The 17,385-nt window shown below is 35.2% G+C and overlaps 1 protein-coding gene across 4 annotated transcripts in view; it reads left to right on the top strand.

The window, feature by feature from the left end:
- The first annotated feature begins 490 nt into the window (after positions 1-490).
- The window catches only part of LOC121981384, a 51,874-nt gene continuing 34,979 nt past the window's right edge, over positions 491-17,385 (top strand). For 2 of the 4 annotated variants that reach the window (XM_042533867.1, XM_042533868.1), the window contains exons 1-3: positions 492-2,001; positions 4,685-4,770; positions 4,865-5,245. In XM_042533867.1, coding sequence (XP_042389801.1) covers positions 816-2,001; positions 4,685-4,770; positions 4,865-5,245 — 1,653 coding nt within the window. In that variant the 5' untranslated portion in view covers positions 492-815. Of the gene's footprint in view, positions 2,002-4,684; positions 4,771-4,864; positions 5,246-17,385 lie in introns of all 4 variants that reach the window. The other 2 variants (XM_042533869.1, XM_042533866.1) reach the window with 2 other exon arrangements.

The raw sequence follows: 17,385 nt of genomic DNA, 5'->3' as shown, positions 1-17,385 counted from the left end.
AGGATCACACTGGTTAGAAGAATACATATAGATATTTATATATACATAACCTCCATGACTAACACATATAGATATTTATATATACATAACCTCCATGAAACTTTCATGGTCACGTGTTTACATACATTACGAAATTATAAGAGATGATGGATTATAGAATATTGGGATTTTATGGATATCTATGTACATATATTATTTTACAACCGAAGTGATTTTGATTAAATTATTCTTAAAAATTAAAACTTTCTGAGATCGGGCCTAATTCAATACGGGCCGCACCGGCCCACCGTCGGAAGTCGTTTTCTTCGGTCCTCTCTCGCTTCCAACGCGCCACGTTGCCCACATTCGCTTCGACCGTTGTTGCATTAGCGTCGGTTTCACTCGATTCGTGCCAACGCGCTATCTATTTATTCCCTACCGCGGCAGCCAAGTCATCAGATGCCGTCACCCGGCATAAAAAAGAAACACAAACGAAACCCAACCCCGAATTATTCAAATCAATTGAAAAGCCAACAAAAAATGGCAGGGGAGGAAGAAAACTAACAGCCCAAGTGGCGACTCTCTCTCTCTCTTCTTTCCCTCCGGATCTGTTACGGAAGCGAAAAGGGCAAAAAAAAATATGAAAAGAAAAATGGTACACGGAACCAGGAACCGGAGCTCGAAACCCTAACCCTAGCTCCCTCCCCTGTTCTCTCTTCTCGCCTCCTCCCCCCCTAGCCCTCTCTTCCCTCTCCTCTCCCCTCCTCTCCTCCCTTCTTTCTCTTGCCCCTCACGCTTAGAATTCCGGAACGTCGGGCTGATGCTCCTGTGTCGTGATGAAGGGTGAAGACACTGACGCCCGTTCCGATGCCGACGAGGACCCTCCCTCCGTTGGCCTCCCGGCTACCAGCTTAGATCTCTTTTCCCAGGCGCAGAAGGCGCTCTCTGTTCGATGCCCCTTCGACGGCGAGGAGTCTGCGCCTAGGGTTCCGACGCTCCCTTCGCGTTTGGCGTCTTTTCTCGCGCGCGCTTCTGAGGACCACAAGAAGCAGAAAAAGGCCGCGGGGGAGAACGCTGAGAAGCCGGCGGTGCCCGGTAAGCCGCTCACTGTGTGGGATGAGACTGAAGAGTACTTCCGGCCGCTCACTCTGTCTGACGTCGACTTTCTGGTTCTGACGCTTGGGTTGGGTCCTGGTTCAGTAGCTTCCTGTCTAACCATGCCAGTTCTTGGAAATTGGGCGGAGCTTAGCGAGAAAGTTGGGGAATTGGACGCTTCTGCCCCTCCATTGGGTTTCATTTCATTGCCTGGGAAAGAGCAAGAACACTCGGAGCTTCAACCGATGGAGACAGAGAAAGTTCCCGCACACGAGAATGTGCCTCTTGCTGAAGCAGATGGGAGAGCGGTTCCTGGAGACTATGCATTATTAACTGAAGTAGAAGAAAGTGATGATACTTCGTCTTTGCATTGGCTTTTGGGTTCTAAGGAACGTTTCAATCTCACATCTGAACGCCCAAATAAGATTCGGAAGCTTTTGGGTGGAGATGCTGGTTTGGATAGGCTGCTACTGCTTCCTCATTCACATTCAGGAGCTGAAATATGTGATGTCTGTTGCACTGCAGAGAGTAGAGTGAAATCGAACAAGTTGCTTCACTGTCATTCTTGCAAGGCTTTGGTGCACCAGAAATGTTATGGGGTAAATGAGGCTTTGAACGGGCTTTGCATTTGTTCTTGGTGTAAGCATTTGGAGAAAGCAAGTAAAATTATACAGGGAAGGCCATGCTTTCTTTGTCCTAGGGAAGGCGGAGTGATGAAAGAACTAAGAATTGGTACTTCCCTTTACCCTGCTGGTTGTGGTACATTTGTACACTTGTTTTGTGCTCTTTGGACACCAGAAGTGTATGTTGAAGACACCAAAGCTATGCAACTGGTTATGAATGTTGGTGGCATAGATGATAGTCGTAGGAGGTTGGTCTGTAATTTATGCAAGGTGAAGCATGGTGTATGCGTAAGATGCAGCTATGGTAATTCTATTCTTCCATCCCTTGTCGCTCTTTATTGCTAACATATAGCTTGATTTTATGTTTGTTGCTGTTCAATGTTTAGGCTATGTTTTCTACAAGGGAGTGAATTTGTGAGTAGGAAAATAAATTTTGAGCAAAAGAATATGGAAGTTTATCCTTCATTTGTATTTCTTTGGAGGGAAAAAATCAAGAGAGAGAATTCCCTACCATCTCTTTAGGGGGAAATCAAGGGGAGAGAAATTTAAATTTCAAGAATTGGTTTTGTAAAAAACATATAAAAATAAAAAGTTAAACAAAAAGTCATATTTTTATTTTTGTTTTTTTGACTTTTTTTAGCTACTGACATTTAACAGCAATTTGATTTTTTTGGTTTGATTTGGATGGAATTCAAATTATTTAAAATTAAGGAAAGAGTTCACCAACTATTTCCTCCTTTTCATTTCTGCTCAAGGAAGAGGAGGCAAAGAGTATAGGTTCATTTCCCCCAGCTATTTCCACCCAAGGAAACAAGCAACATGGGCTTGTTTTTAATCTTTCACCATTTCAGATGATATGCTTGTGCACTTTATTTAATACATTGTCTGTGATTATGCTTAGTAAATTTGATATGATTTATTATCGTTTTCCCTTTTTATTTGTTTATAAACAAGTTATAGTATTCATTTTCCCACAATTTTTTTTCATTCCATTATTACTATAGGGTTGTTGAACGTACATTATGGAGTTGCATCAACTGCTATTCACATCGGTGTTTTCCCTCTTATTAGCTTCTAAACAAGTGTTTTAGCATTCAATTTTCCACAATTGTCTACGTTCCATTATAACCACTGTATGCTAGTTGAAGCTATATTGTGGAGTTGCAAGTTATTAAGATCTATCCTGCAGCACTCTATTTGCAAGCAGCTGCATCAACTGTACTATCATTGAGGTGGACTTTTCTTTGGACAGATAAATTCCCTGATTTGGCAGTTTGCTTAGAAATTTAACAAATACAAGGAGAAGATAGGAAGTAGGAGAGGTTTATTTGTTTTCAATTCTGTTGTGTACTAGGGAAGAAAATGGGAACAAAGTTTATTATGCTTTCACTCCTATTGTGTACCAGGGAAGAACAAAAGTGGGAGAGAATGGAAATCTTGTGTTGTTAAAATGATTAAAAAACCATTTTAACCATGGTGTGAATCATGCCTTCAGTGAAAAATGGGTAAGTTGGTAATTTCAGTTTCAAAACACTCCCCTTCAATGCATACACTGGTAATTTCAGTTTTGGATCACTCCCCTACCATCACATCTTCCTAGTTTTGGGATTATTTGATTGGGATAAGTTTATGGTTTTCATTCCTCTAACTTTTTTCCCCTCTCTTAATTTTTTTTCAAGCAACAAGATTTTCTTTTTAAGGCATTTCTCATACTTTTTCTCCTATTCTTTCTTTCTTTGTATTTTACTGATTAAAGCATAACTTATCATTCTCTAAAAGCCATGTTATTATTGACTAATTTTAATTTTCTATTAGATTTGTGTGTAGGAGCTAATATGATTTATTACTATCGAGTCTGCTGGGGAAGATACTTTAATTTGTTTAGACTCAGCAGGGTGCGACAGATGCTTCCAATATGGTCATGATGTAAGGAAACTGAAGGACCAAAGTGTATATTTAGCATGAACCTGTAGTCCCATTATCCAGAGTAATTTTTTGAACACGTACCAATTTGGAACCATGTGAGATTTGTAGACAGCAACAATATTTTAAACAACTGCAGTTGGAAACAGATATTTGTACAATTGAGATGATTATTGTTCAGCGCGTCTTATCTTGGTTAGCTTACTTTGTTAGGACAGTTGACTATCTCTTGAGCCACTGAAAAAAAATCCTTTATTTGTACTCTGATACAAATTATTTGTTGGCTCAGAGATGTAGGAGTGCCCATCATTTGTTTAAAAATAAAATATGAATCCAATTAAATCACATTGAGAGTTGGGTTTGGTTTGTTTCTTTTACCAAATTGGTTCATTTGGCTTGATTGAAGCATAACAAAATTTCAGTTTGGTTTGATTGATTGTAAACCAAATTAACCAAAAAATGTTTGTTTGTAAATATAAAAGATACATGTTTGTCATTAGAATTCATTCCAAATAACACAATGTTAATAGATTTTATGTTAAAAGTTCTCAATATTACAACTTATTTTAGGATATTATTGTGATTTTTGGAACTCTCATGGACAAAGAGTTGCTATTTAAAGAAATTTATGATGTTCAGATGCATACTGGTTCAACCCAAATTGAATTATACCATATTCTTGTTTTTTCTAAAAGTTCATAAAGAGTTGCAATTATTAAATTTTAAATAATAGGGCGCTCAGCTGCATATGATTCAATTTGAACTTGACCGAACCAAACCCATAATTTTGGTATGGTTTCAATTAAGTTTACATGCTAAGGTTTGATTTGTTCTTTTAAATCAATATAAAAAATGTTTGGTTTCAGTCCATTTTGATTTAGCTCAGGTTAGTTTTGTTTAGTAATTGCAACTATGGAGATGCATTTTATTTTATAGATGGCATGAATACTCCTTTTTCCAGACAGTTAAGATTATCTTGCTAATTAATGAAATATACAAGTTTCTTTGTTCTTCAGTTTCCTTGTCTTCCCTTTATGATAACTTATTCAGGTTTGATGCTTCAGGAACATGTAGAACAGCTTTCCATCCTATGTGTGCTAGGGAGTCAAAGAATCAGATGGAGATTTGGGGAAAATTTGAATGTGCTAATGTAAATCTTCATTGCCTCTCTTCTTTTCTGTAAACTGCCTTTTGCATTTTATTGATGTCATTCATTACTGAAACTTTTTCTGCTTCCACCTTAGGTTGAATTGCGAGCATTTTGCTCAAAACACTCCACTTTCCTGGATGCAATAAGTGTCAAAGACCCTAATAACCTCTTGATGGCTACTGATGACCATTCTATGATAGACAAGCCTTCTGCCCTTATCCCCAGTGCTAAAAAATTACCAAAATTCCAATTTACTCGCAAGAAGAGAGATAAAAATACCATGAAAAATGAAATTGCAAAGTTTACTTCTGAGAAAATAGACCAGGTAGAACCTGGTGACCAAGATGCTGTGGGAAGTAAGCTTAATCCTGAAAGTGGTCCAGCTGGTCCTACTACAGAGATGGGTTCTGTTGGGGCTATTGACAATGAAAGTATTAAGCGAAGTACTCCTGATGTTCCTGCAATACTTCGAGAGGTAGTAATTCACCAACTTACAACCCTTGTCAGGTTGCTGATATTGGTTAAGTTTGTCTCTTCATTGATATAAATCTGTTTTGGTTGGTATTTTTGGTCTCCTTGTTTCCTAAATTTTTTTTAGTTATTTGTGCTTTTTTGGATTTTTTTTTTTGTTTTTGCTGAGATATTGGCTTGATTTTTTGGTTTTCTTTTTGAACTTCCCTAAATTGATGTGACTTTGCTATTATCATTATATGTGATATATAATCAACTATGAAATGTTTTGAAAATGTGATGTAAATTGATTTAATCTGAGCGGCTCAGGAAAACTCTAAAAACCAAACTTGTTTGTATCCTGACCCAGTAATCCCTGATCCTTAATCTTAGAGATTTTTTCCAACCTAGCTTGTTTCTGACACCTAGTTACTTAACTTTTTGCATAACTCTGGCTAACAATTGTGGTTGTCAAAGTTGCAATATGGATATTAAGATCTTTTGATATATAGCTTAAATTAGGCTAAACGATTAAGATCCATTATAGGATCTTAATTGTGTTGGAATCTCAGAAACCTACAATGTTGTCCATTGTATTCTCAACACTCCTGGATAGCACCTCAATCGTACCAACCGCAATGCAGTGAAATATATTTGGACTTCAAAGGTTGACATTTGTTAAAGTAGGCCATAATTTTCTTACAGAAGTACCATCTGAAAGAATCAATTACATAAGAACTTTAATACTCAAGTAGTAGAGTTTGGTTGCTATCATCTGGGTTATAGATGTTACTAAATTTGTTGCATAAAAATTTAAAATTAGTTTTTGGAGGATTATTTTTTCTCATAATCATTGCAGAAAAGAATTCCGACATGTATAGACAATGAAAATGCCCGTCTCTTTAAAAAAAAATGAACCAATTAATTAAGAATATCTACTTTTAAAAAATAGAAACAAAAATAACTACTAACGTACAAATCAAGTTTCTCCTAAATAAAATGATTTGGAATATGTTCCTCTGAATAGAATGATTCTGAATATCATCCGCATGGAATGATTCACAATATCTTTTATCCAGATCATTTAAAAAATGATGTGGATTTCTACTCCCCCAGAACATGTAGTATATTATGATGATCATTTTGAGTTTGTTCTCTAATTCTTTAAAATTTAATTTATAAAGCTTCTTTGCTAGAAGGCCATTTGTTTGCTCCCTTACATACACTCCTATTATCTATTTTCTCCTTGATGAAATGACAGTCAACCTGTACATGAGTACATCTTTTGTTTAGTCATGATGAACAGGATTATGGTACAATTGCCTTGTTTTCTTTTTTTGTAATATAGATTCATAGGAGAGGTGCTAGGGATTTTTAATCTTTTAGAAGCCTCCCTAGTAATACATGGTGAGCTAATGCTTAAACTGCTATCTCTGTCTTGCTCCTTTAATTATATGTTGTTTTTTCTTTGTCACAATATTACCCGAATGATAGGTATAATAATCTGAAATTGACATTTTATCATGAAATTGGTAATATTCTAACTTTGCTCCCAACTACTTCTTTACGTACGAAGTATCTTTGAGCTTCAAGTCCCTTAGTTTGAACTCACCTATAAATTATTTCTTTAAAGAATTGAATGCTTCATGATTATCCCCCTGTGATAATGATATGAGCGTATGAGCCAATTAATAACTTTGTTTGCAACTGCAATATCAACTTTGCATGGCATAAGTAAATGAATTTAAACATTAGCCTCAAATACTACCCTCAATTAACCTTCTTTTCACCCATAGTGCTTCATATTAGGTTTTGTAGGTTCTAGCTGATCTGTAGCCTAGTATACTTGTCAAATGAAGAGGATCAATCAGTACATGGAATGGTACTACTTTCATATTAAGGAATCTTAGGATTCGAAGATTCTTTGTTCAAACTCACAAGAATTTGATTATTGCCTTTGATAATGATGTCATTGACATACTCTCTATGGATGATAATTTTACCATCTATAGAGTGGTTGCAAAAGAGTGTAATCCTTTTGACCAGTTACAAAAGAGCCTTTTAAGCTAACTTTTTATACCATTCTATTAAAAGATTATTTCACTCGATAGAGAGATTTTTAAATCTAGGTATGTAGCTACCTTCATTTTCAAAGCTGCAAGGAAGATCCATATAAACTTCCTTCTTCCTTCTTTTGTAGGTCACCATTTTGAAATGAGTTCTTCATATCCAATTGTGGTTGAGATTAAATCAAGATTGGATTCTAATGATAGAAGCACTCAAATTGTATTAACTTTGCCTATCGTGTTGGATCAATAGGTGAGGCTAGATGGGGGTCAATAGTTGATCGCTTGTTCATCTATAATACTAAGACAAAAACTTTGTGGTTAAGAACCCTTTACTCTTACTCTACGATCTATGACTCTTTAGTGAATCACTACTCGAAAACTGCAGTTTCTCTTTTTTGGATACCCTCTAAAGATGGAGAGACCTCTTATAATGTTCTCTTACAAAGGAACACTTTACACAAAGAGTAAAGACTAGAATAAAACAGATGAGATCACAAGAAAGCTGAGATAAAAGAGAGTATAAACGCTTTTCAATATAATTCTTGTTGTTCATTTGTTTTATATTATATATAGCCAACCTCACCTAGTAAGATAATGTTTGGTTGTTGTTGTTATTAATTATTATTATTGTATTTATTCCATATTGATAGGCCATCAGCTCACCTTCATTCAGTTTTCCTAGTGCAAATTCATTTGACTACTTAAAACTTCTGTTGTTCTAGATGTACCAACTTTAATAGTAATTTAGTCGATTTAGCTTACCATTTAGGTTAACTTATATTGCTAAAGCACCTATACTAAATTTTTTTTTGTAACGATTTCGTTGTAATAGAATAACCATTTTTCGATCAACTCAACCTGCCATAAGTAGATTCAACCATTGTAACAAACTAGCCTTTTTTAGTGGGCTCAATCTTCTATCAGTCAATTACCATTTCTAAAGTCTAGTTTGTGCCTAAGGGGGGTGTATTCAATCAAGAGATTGAATGACTTTCATTGACTTTTTTTAATGATAGATTTTTGTGGAGTTGATTGATTTTTATTGACTTGTATAGAATCTCGTGTAGTTGTGAAAAGAATTCTATGGGGTTTTATAGATTTTTTGCAAGACTTTTACAGACATTTATAAATTTTTTCATGAAAACTTGTGGATTTATGTGAAAGAAATGCAGCGGAGGCCGACAAGAGGGGGTATATAATTCTTGGGAATTTTCCTAAGTTGACCTTGATGATGTTTAACATACCAGTTTAATTTTCCATAAATTCTAAGTTTTGACTTTTGAAAAACATTTGTTTTAAAACATGCATCAGTTTTCAAATTTTCAATTTCTAATTTTAGATTATCATTTTCTGATTTTAATTTATCTAAAATTCTATTTAAGTGAACATTCTTTCTTTCTAATTTGAATAAATTTTTAGAAAAAGATTTAATAAATTGAAAGGACTGAGTTGGAGTTAGATTACGTACGTTACTTACCTGACTTGGTGATGCTCCCCCTTCACTGCAGCTTTCTTCCTTTGATGTTCCTCCCCCTTTATCTATGCTCATTTCTGAGCTTGAGGGTGAATTGTCTGAAAAAAATAAAGTATACCCTCCTTGTCTTTCAACTCAAAAAGATAGCAATAATTAAAAATTAAACTTAACAGAAATAAAGAAAAAGAACTCAGCAATTTATTTGGTTACAACCAAGACGGTTATTAATCCAAGGCAGAAGAAAAACGCTCTGAAAAGATCTCCTTCTCTGAAGGCGGAGAAGCTTTTTACACAATGGAAAGCTACAAGTTGCTAGGAATGACTACAGAGTTGAAAGAACAATTGATGATTAATTCCTAGGTCCAGGGGTCCTTTTATAGCCCTTGGAAAGTCTATCCTGAAGGTCCAAGGCGCCTCCAATAGAGGTCCAAGGTGCCTCCAAGTGAGTGATCGGATAGAACTCTATCCGAATGCAAACGGTCAGTTTGACCTGGTTGAAGGCGCCTTCAACAAGGATTGAAGGCGCCTTCAAGCTGGAGGCGCTTCCAATGCCTGATGGAGGCGCCTCCAAGCTGGCAGCTTTTCTAGCTTGCTTCTTTGCTTCGACTTCTGAAGTTTCGTTCTTTTTGGTGATTCCGAACAACCAAAATAGGGTTCACTCGAACCCAATTTCTGGCCTTCTCCTCGAGTAGTCTTCCGTCCCGGCTTTACGTCCCTCGAACGCCGCGCATGTTCTTCTCGCCCACCGGTGTACTCTTCCGCAGCTCTCTCGTCCTTCGGACGCACCGAGCCCGTCGGCTCCCTTCCCGTGCCTTCCTTCTCGCTAGTTGCGTCTTCCGCTCGACTTCCTGCGCTCCTAAGCTCCTGCACACTCAGACACAAAGCAAGACCTAACCAACTTGGTTGATCACATCAAAACAACCACGGGGTCCAACAATCTCCCCCTTTTTGATGTGCATCAACCCAAGTTCAAGTTAGGATAAAAGTAAACAACCAGTAATTTTAAAGAAAATTACTAAATTAACATGTTAAACATAAATTTGCAATTAAAATAAATTGCAACTATTTAATTAAGAGTTTAAACAGAATGTTTCAAAAATATTTTTAAAACTCAGAGTTTTGAAAATAACAAAAATAAAAAAATTCTCTCCCCTTAAACTTGCACCTTTCTCTCCCCCTTTGATCACAGCAAAAATGAGGTAATAATAAGAGAATATGAGAAAATATATTTAGCAAATTCTTAAGTTAGAAGAATTTCTGAGCAAGATGAATTTTTAGAATTTTCCAAAAAAAATTTCTAACTAAAATGAATTTTTTGAATTTTAAAAAAATTTCTAAGTTAAATGACTTTTTAGAATTTACTAGATAAAATTTCTAAGTAAATTGGATTTTTAGAATTTAACAAAAATCTAAAATGAATTTTTAGAATTTTCCAGAAAAGAAATTTCTAAGAAAAAAATTCTAAGTAAAAATTTTGAAGATTTTCAAAGGCAATATTTGACAAACTTTTAAAGCATTATTTAATTCTAGTTTAATGCTTTTTTCAGAAAGTTAATTAAACATTTTATTTTAATATTTCAGCTTCCAGGTCGTGGCGAGGCACTAGGCCTTCTTGATTATTGGAGCAACAACCACTTTCTTAGACAAAGCCTTATAGAGAAATATTAATGTTTAATTTTCTTGCTGGAAGCTTTAATAATAAAAGAAATTTAGTCTAATAAAGCTTTTGGAACCCATAGAGGTTTCTTCCTACTAGATTAATTAGAAACTTAGGGGGCATATAATTCTTAGGAATTTTCCTAAGTTGACCTTGATGATGTTTAACATACCAGTTTAATTTTCCATAAATTCTAAGTTTTGACTTTTGAAAAACATTTGTTTTAAAACATGCATCAGTTTTCAAAATTTCAATTTCTAATTTTAGATTATCATTTTTTGATTTTAATTTATCTAAAATTCTATTTAAGTCAGCATTCTCTTTTTCTAATGTGAATAAATCTTTAGAAAGAGATTTAATAAATTGAAAGGACTAAGTCGGGGTTAGATTACGTACCTTACTTATCTGACTTGGTGATGCTCCCCCTTCACTGCAGTTTTCTTGCTCTAATGTTCCTCCCCCTTCATCTATGCTCATTTTTGAGCTTGACTCTTCTTCCAGCTGATGGTTAGCTATTAGCGCTAACCCCGAGAATTCTTCGATGTCTGGATGTCTGAGAACGTGGCCTTCAGGGTCTTGTATCTGGAGGATTCTGGCTTCTTGTACTTTACCTTTTCCTTTTCTTTCTGCTTGCTCTTCAATTTCGGGTAGTCATCCTTGATGTGCCCTTCTTCGTTGCAATTATAGTAACGGACTGTCCTTCTCTTTTGATGATGTTTACTCGACTGCGATCTAAATTTGTTAGATTTAAAAAACTTATTAAATCGTCTTACCATTAATGCAGCTTCGGATTCGTCGATCGAGGCTTCGGAGTCAGAATCGTTTATTCTTGCCTTTAGGGCAATGTTCTGACTAGTCTTCTCTACTCCATTGGGCTCTGTAATTCGAGATTCGTGAAGTTCAAAAGTAGAAAACAAATTTTCTAAAGTACTTACCTCGAAGTCCTTAGAGATGTAGTATGCATCTACTAAGGACGCCCATTCTGGAGTTCTGGGGAAGACGTTGAGCACGTACCGGATTGAGTCCCGGTTCGTTACTTCTTCTCCAAGGTTGCTTAGTTGAGTTATTAGCTCCTTAATCCTTGCATGGAGTTGCGCTACCTTCTCGCCTTGGTTCATCCGGATGTTCGTAAGTTGAGTCCGGAGGATATCGCGTCTTGCAAGCTTCGCTTCGGATGTACCTTCGTGAAGCTCCAGGAATTTTTCCCAGAGGTCTTTCGCGGAGTCGTTGCTTCCGATCCGACTTACCTTTTGTGGTGGCAGCACGCTAAGCAGGTAGAATTCTGCCTTTCTGTTGGCGACAAACTCAGCTTGCTCCTTCTTGCTTCACTGATGCACTTCTTTGTCTTTCGGAACTTCAAAACCATATTTCATAGTTAATAAAATATCGAAGTCGGTTTTAAAAAATATCTCCATCTGACGTTTCCACGTTGCGAAGTCTCCGTCGAACTTCGAGGGATGAATGCTTGTTCCGGCCATCTTCTTGATCTTCGTGCTTCAGTCGGCGGTTAGTCCTTTTGAGGCGGTCTAGCTCTGATACCAATTGTAGGTGAAGCGGAGGCCGGCAAAAGGGGGGTGAATTGCCTGAAAAAAATAAAGTATACCCTCCTCGTCTTTCAATTCAAAAAGATAGCAATAATTAAAAATTAAACTTAATAGAAATAAAGAAAAAGAACTCAGTAATTTACTTGGTTACAACCAAGACGATTGTTAATCCAAGGCAGAAGAAAAGCGTTCTGAAAAGATCTCCTTCTCTGAAGGCGGAGAAGTCTTTTACACAATGGAAAGCTACAAGTTGCTAGGAATGACTACAGAGTTGAAAGAACAATTGATGATTAATTCTTAGGTCCAGGGGTCCTTTTATAGCCCTTGGAAAGTCTACCTGGTTGAAGGCGCCTTGTAAAGGCGCCTTCAAGTTGGGAGGCACCTCCAATGCCTGATGGAGGCGCCTCCAAGCTGGCAGCTTTTCCAGCTTGCTTCTTTGCTTCGACTTCCGAAGTTCCGTTCTTTTGGGTGATTTCGGCCAACCGAAATAGGGCTCACCCGAACCAATTTCCGACCTTCTCCTCGAGCAGTCTTCCGTCTCGGCTTTATGTCCCTCGAACACTGCGCACGTTCTTCTCGCCCACCGGTGTACTCTTCCACAGCTCTCTCGTCCTTCGGACGCACCGAGCTCGTCGGCTCCCTTCCCGTGTCGTCCTTCTCGCTAGCTGCGTCTTCCGCTCGACTTCCTGCTCTCCTAAGCTCCTGCACACTCAGATCAAACACAAAGCAGGACCTAACCAACTTGGTTGATCACATCAAAACAATCACGGGGTCCAACAATTTTGTTATTGCCAATATGATAAATATCGCTCCATATTCGATTCGCTATTGTATCTCTCCATGCATTGACATTTGCTCGTTGTTGTTCTTGAGTATCAGATAATTGATCAAAGCAATCAACACCATGAACTTGTTCTGGTAAGGATGATGTAGCTTCATTATCTGGTTCAACTAGAAATTCATCATAATGACACTCCTTGCGAAGAAAATTATGCAATCCGACACAAGTCAAACTTTTTATAATAAATAATTTATTTTAAAAAGATCGTAAACTTTTTAAAAAAATTAAAGAAAAAATTAAAAAACGGTAAACTAAAAAAACATAAATTAAAAAAAATGGTAAACTAAACAAAATCGTAAACTTAAAAAAATGTAAAGAAAAAAACATAAACTTTAAAAAAAATTTAAATTTAAAAAAACGTAAACATAAACTAAAAAACGTAAAGTAAAAACTTAAAAAAAAAACCTAAACTAAAAAAAACATAAATTTCAAAAAAAAAAAACGTAAACTTTAAAAACAAAAAAAATAGAGAAAAGCATAAAATTCAAAAAAATAATAATAATAAAGTTAAAAAAAAACATGTATAGTTAGTTTTGTAACATAGGGTAACACACCCTTAAAGTAATCTCTATGGTAGATCGCCGACGTGATCAAGGTTGTGAAGGAATAACATCGAGAACAATGTTAAATATGATCAAGGTGGTGAAGATTCTTTGTTGAATATGCGTTAAGTCCATGTACTATTGTATTGGTAGGCTCTAGACGGGGCTCAAAGAAATAATCAAAATCGAGGAGCGGAAAGAGAAAGGACTTATTCGTAAAAAATTAAAATGATTTGAAGTCTATAGAAATCTCAAGGGTGAGAAGACTTTTTATTTTATATTTAAACTTGTACCAAGTATTTTGGAGAGCTCTCATTGATTAAAATTTATATCCAAGGAATTCTTAAAGAATCCATGAAAATCTATTAAAATTTTGGATACCAAAAGATTTTCATAGAGTTTTAAAAAGTCATGTGGTATTCAAACTCGACTTTTTAAAACTCTATAAAAATTCAATTTGGATACCATTAGATTTCTATAGAGTTTATAAAAGTCTAGATTGAATACATCTAGACTTTTAAAATCCACAAAAGTCATTCAATGTAATTAAAAGTCCAACATTGAATACACCCCCTAAGTCTAGTCCTATGAATAACCCTTTGTGCAATTTCATTTAACTCTTAATGTCACCCAAAGTTAAATGCTAAGAGAATCCTCTTTCGGGATTTCTCGTACCAAAACCTTGCTACAACGTCTTTCTCTTAATTTCACTTGATGTTAGATGCTAAGAGGAACTCCACCCATAGTGAATAAACTCTGCTTCAGCGAGTCCCAAGCCTGGCTAAAAGAGGAGGGTTGTGTTTGGTTGTCGGATAACATTAAAACATAAACAAATGTTATGTATGAATCCATAATAAATAATAAATTATCATGTTAATTCTAGGTTGTTCCTAGAAGGAACACGATCCAATTGTAACATTTGGTAAGGATTGCTAAATCTTCTTTAGAAATATGTTGTGGTTGTAGTGTTAAATATACAAGAGTTCTTACATCCTTGGGGATAAAAACAAACATTTTAGGAATATCAATTATCTTAGATTTGAAATAAGGAACGTAGGAACGCTTAACAACAAAGTAATGGAGGTATTAGATTAGGAGAAGAATTAATATTTTTATTTTATAAAAGACAAAATGGGTAAGGGAGAATACAAAGATGATAGGAAACTCAAGTTTTAAGTTATGGTACACAAGAAAGAGTAATATGAGAAATGGAGTAAGAATTATTGTAGCTATTTTATGAAAGGATAAAATAGTAGTAGTAGTTAAGAAGGGAGATAGGATTATAGTTCTTAAGATAGTAGTAGTAAAAATAACTATTAATGTAATTTAACATATATGTACCTCAAGTAAAATTAGATGAGAACATCACATATAGGTTGGGGAAGATGTAGATAAGGTAGTTTTAAAAATTTTGACAGGCAAGATGATTTTAATAGGAAGAGATCTAAATGAGCATGTAGGAGGAAAAAATATGGAATATGATAGTGTATGAGAATTATAGTTTTGGAATAAGAAATCAAGAAGGAAAAGCTATATTGGATTTCATGATAACATATGAACTTATAATAATTAATATATTTTTTAAGAAGAGAGAAGAACACATAGTTACTCAAAAGTGGGAACAATAAGTCGTGAAAATTTACTTTCTCATGTTAGAAAGATAGATAAAAAAATATATAAAGATTGGAAGGTCAATCTTAGAGAAAACTTAACCATCCAATATAAATTAGTGGTGTTAGATATGCATTTCAAGCATAGTGTTAGTAGAAGGAAAATATGCACGAAGACAGGATGAAGTGTTGGGAGTTAAAACATGGGAAATAATGTACCAAATAAAAAATCTTAGTGGTGGAATAAAGAAGTATAAAAGAAGTTGAAGAAAAAAAAAGAAGAGCCTATAAGTTACTATACACTTGTAAGAATAAGAAAATTTTAAAAAGTATATAGTATTAACTACTTAGGATCCTTTTTAAAAAAGGATTAAGGGCTAATAGAGATGTTTTACATAGGATATAGACAGGATGGTTGAAATAGAGTGGATGTTAGGTGCTCTTTATGATCATAAGGTACCGCTAAAGCATAACGGGTAGTTTTATAAACATAATGGTGAAACTTGCTATGTTATATAAAGTTGAATGTTGTGTTACGAAGCGAGTACATGAGCATAAGATCAAAGTTTAAAATTTCGACTCGTGTCGAGGTTGCGGTCTTACACTACAATGATACAGTTTCGGTATTGCATCATGCCGTGCCGATACGGTTTCAGTATTTTTTTTGTTTATATATAGTAATTATAAAATAAATATGGTAATGGTGTATACAAAAATAAATTGTATATTGATTTTGTATAAATTCTCAATTATTGAACAACTTAATATCGTTAGAAAAAATAATTAAAAATAGTTTTATTTAAATAAAATTGATATATCAATAAGTCGAATTAAAATGAATCTATCTATAATAATAAGTATATAAATTAATATAATATATTACTCTATATATAATAATAATTATATAAATTAACTATTTATTCATTTAATTAATTATTAATTAAATAGTATATATTTTAAATAGCAAAAAAATATTAAGTAAAATAATAAAAAATAATAAAAAATCAGAATATAAATAATTTATTAGAATTTTTATTTATTTTTTAAAAATTTTAAAAGACTTTTTAAAAAATTTTAAATGAAAATTTAAATAATACAAAATAATAATAAAAAATTAGAATATAAATAAGAATCATTATATATTTTTTAAAATTTTTAAATGAAATTTAAAACATTAAAAAAATTTCAAAATATTAATTAATAAAATTTATTAAATTTATTTTAATTTTAAATATATCTTATTAGGATAATTTAATTGGGGTTTATAAAAGTCTGTTCGAAATATCACACATCCTTAGTAATTGTTTAAATTAATTAAATAAAATAATTAATTATCGGGAAAAGAAATCACGTCCCGCGATCGCTCGCCGGGGGGGGGACGTCGGACATGTCAGGCGGCGCCGTATGAGGTGTCCCGTGACCGATGTCTTCGGAGGCGTCCCGCGACTCCTCCGGCGCCGTTGAGACTAGGACACCTCATGCTGATTTTGGCTGTCCGACGGAATGGTAAAAACTATTCGTGCCGAGCGGCACGGAACAACATTTCATTCTATGCATAAGATGATAATTGCAGATATAAGGATGTTAAAGAGGATGTGCGGATATACGAGGATACACATGATAAGAAATGAAAACATTAAAGAGAAAGAGTACATCTATTGAGGCAAAGCTTCAGGAGACACATTTAAGATAGTATGAACATATATTTAGGGAACCAATAAATGTCCCAACTATGCATTTTGAGATCATGACGAATACACATTAATTGAGGAAGAGGAGATCAAAGAAACTTTCGTCAGCAACAATAAAACAATATAAATTTATTTAAATATAAATGAGGTTATAATAGGGGATTGAGCCCAATAGAGTAGGAGGATTCATATTGTTCCCCATTTAGGCTATGTTTACTGTAAAATGGAAAGGAGAGGGAAGATAATTTATTAGGGAAAAAATCCCTAGGGATATAGAAAGGAAGGGAAAGAGAAAATAAAAAGATTGGAGGAAAAGAAAAAAAATAAAAAAGAATTGCGGTCTCACGGGTAAGTTGTCGCTGCCCACGCGAGCGACCTTGGGAGCCGCTGCATGAGCGATCTCGCATGACCTCTATGAGGTCCGGGCCTCCTGAGAGACCTCGCGGGGCTGCCTCGTGTGGCCGTTGACTGCAATCAGGGTCGCCTTGCACGGTAGCCGATTGCGGTCGCGCGGGGTCACAGTCTCGGTTGGGCGAGGCTAATTGCTTAGAAATTCGGCTTTGCATAAAAAAAATGATTAATCAGGCTGGGTAACGTCAAGCCTGGGTGACCGGCCCGACCCCACTGAAGTTTCCCATCGGTCATCAGGGTAAATCGGGAAGCGCTCGCAGCGGGCAGCCCAGTAGCCTAACATCCGTTAGTTGTGTGCCCCATTTGGAGGAAAAAGTCCTACAAAT

This window comes from Zingiber officinale, chromosome 5A (assembly GCF_018446385.1).
Source record: "Zingiber officinale cultivar Zhangliang chromosome 5A, Zo_v1.1, whole genome shotgun sequence".
NCBI classification, from domain to species: domain Eukaryota; kingdom Viridiplantae; phylum Streptophyta; class Magnoliopsida; order Zingiberales; family Zingiberaceae; genus Zingiber; species Zingiber officinale.
Note: the sequence above shows the minus strand (reverse complement) of the source record. Positions and strands in the feature narration are given on the sequence as shown.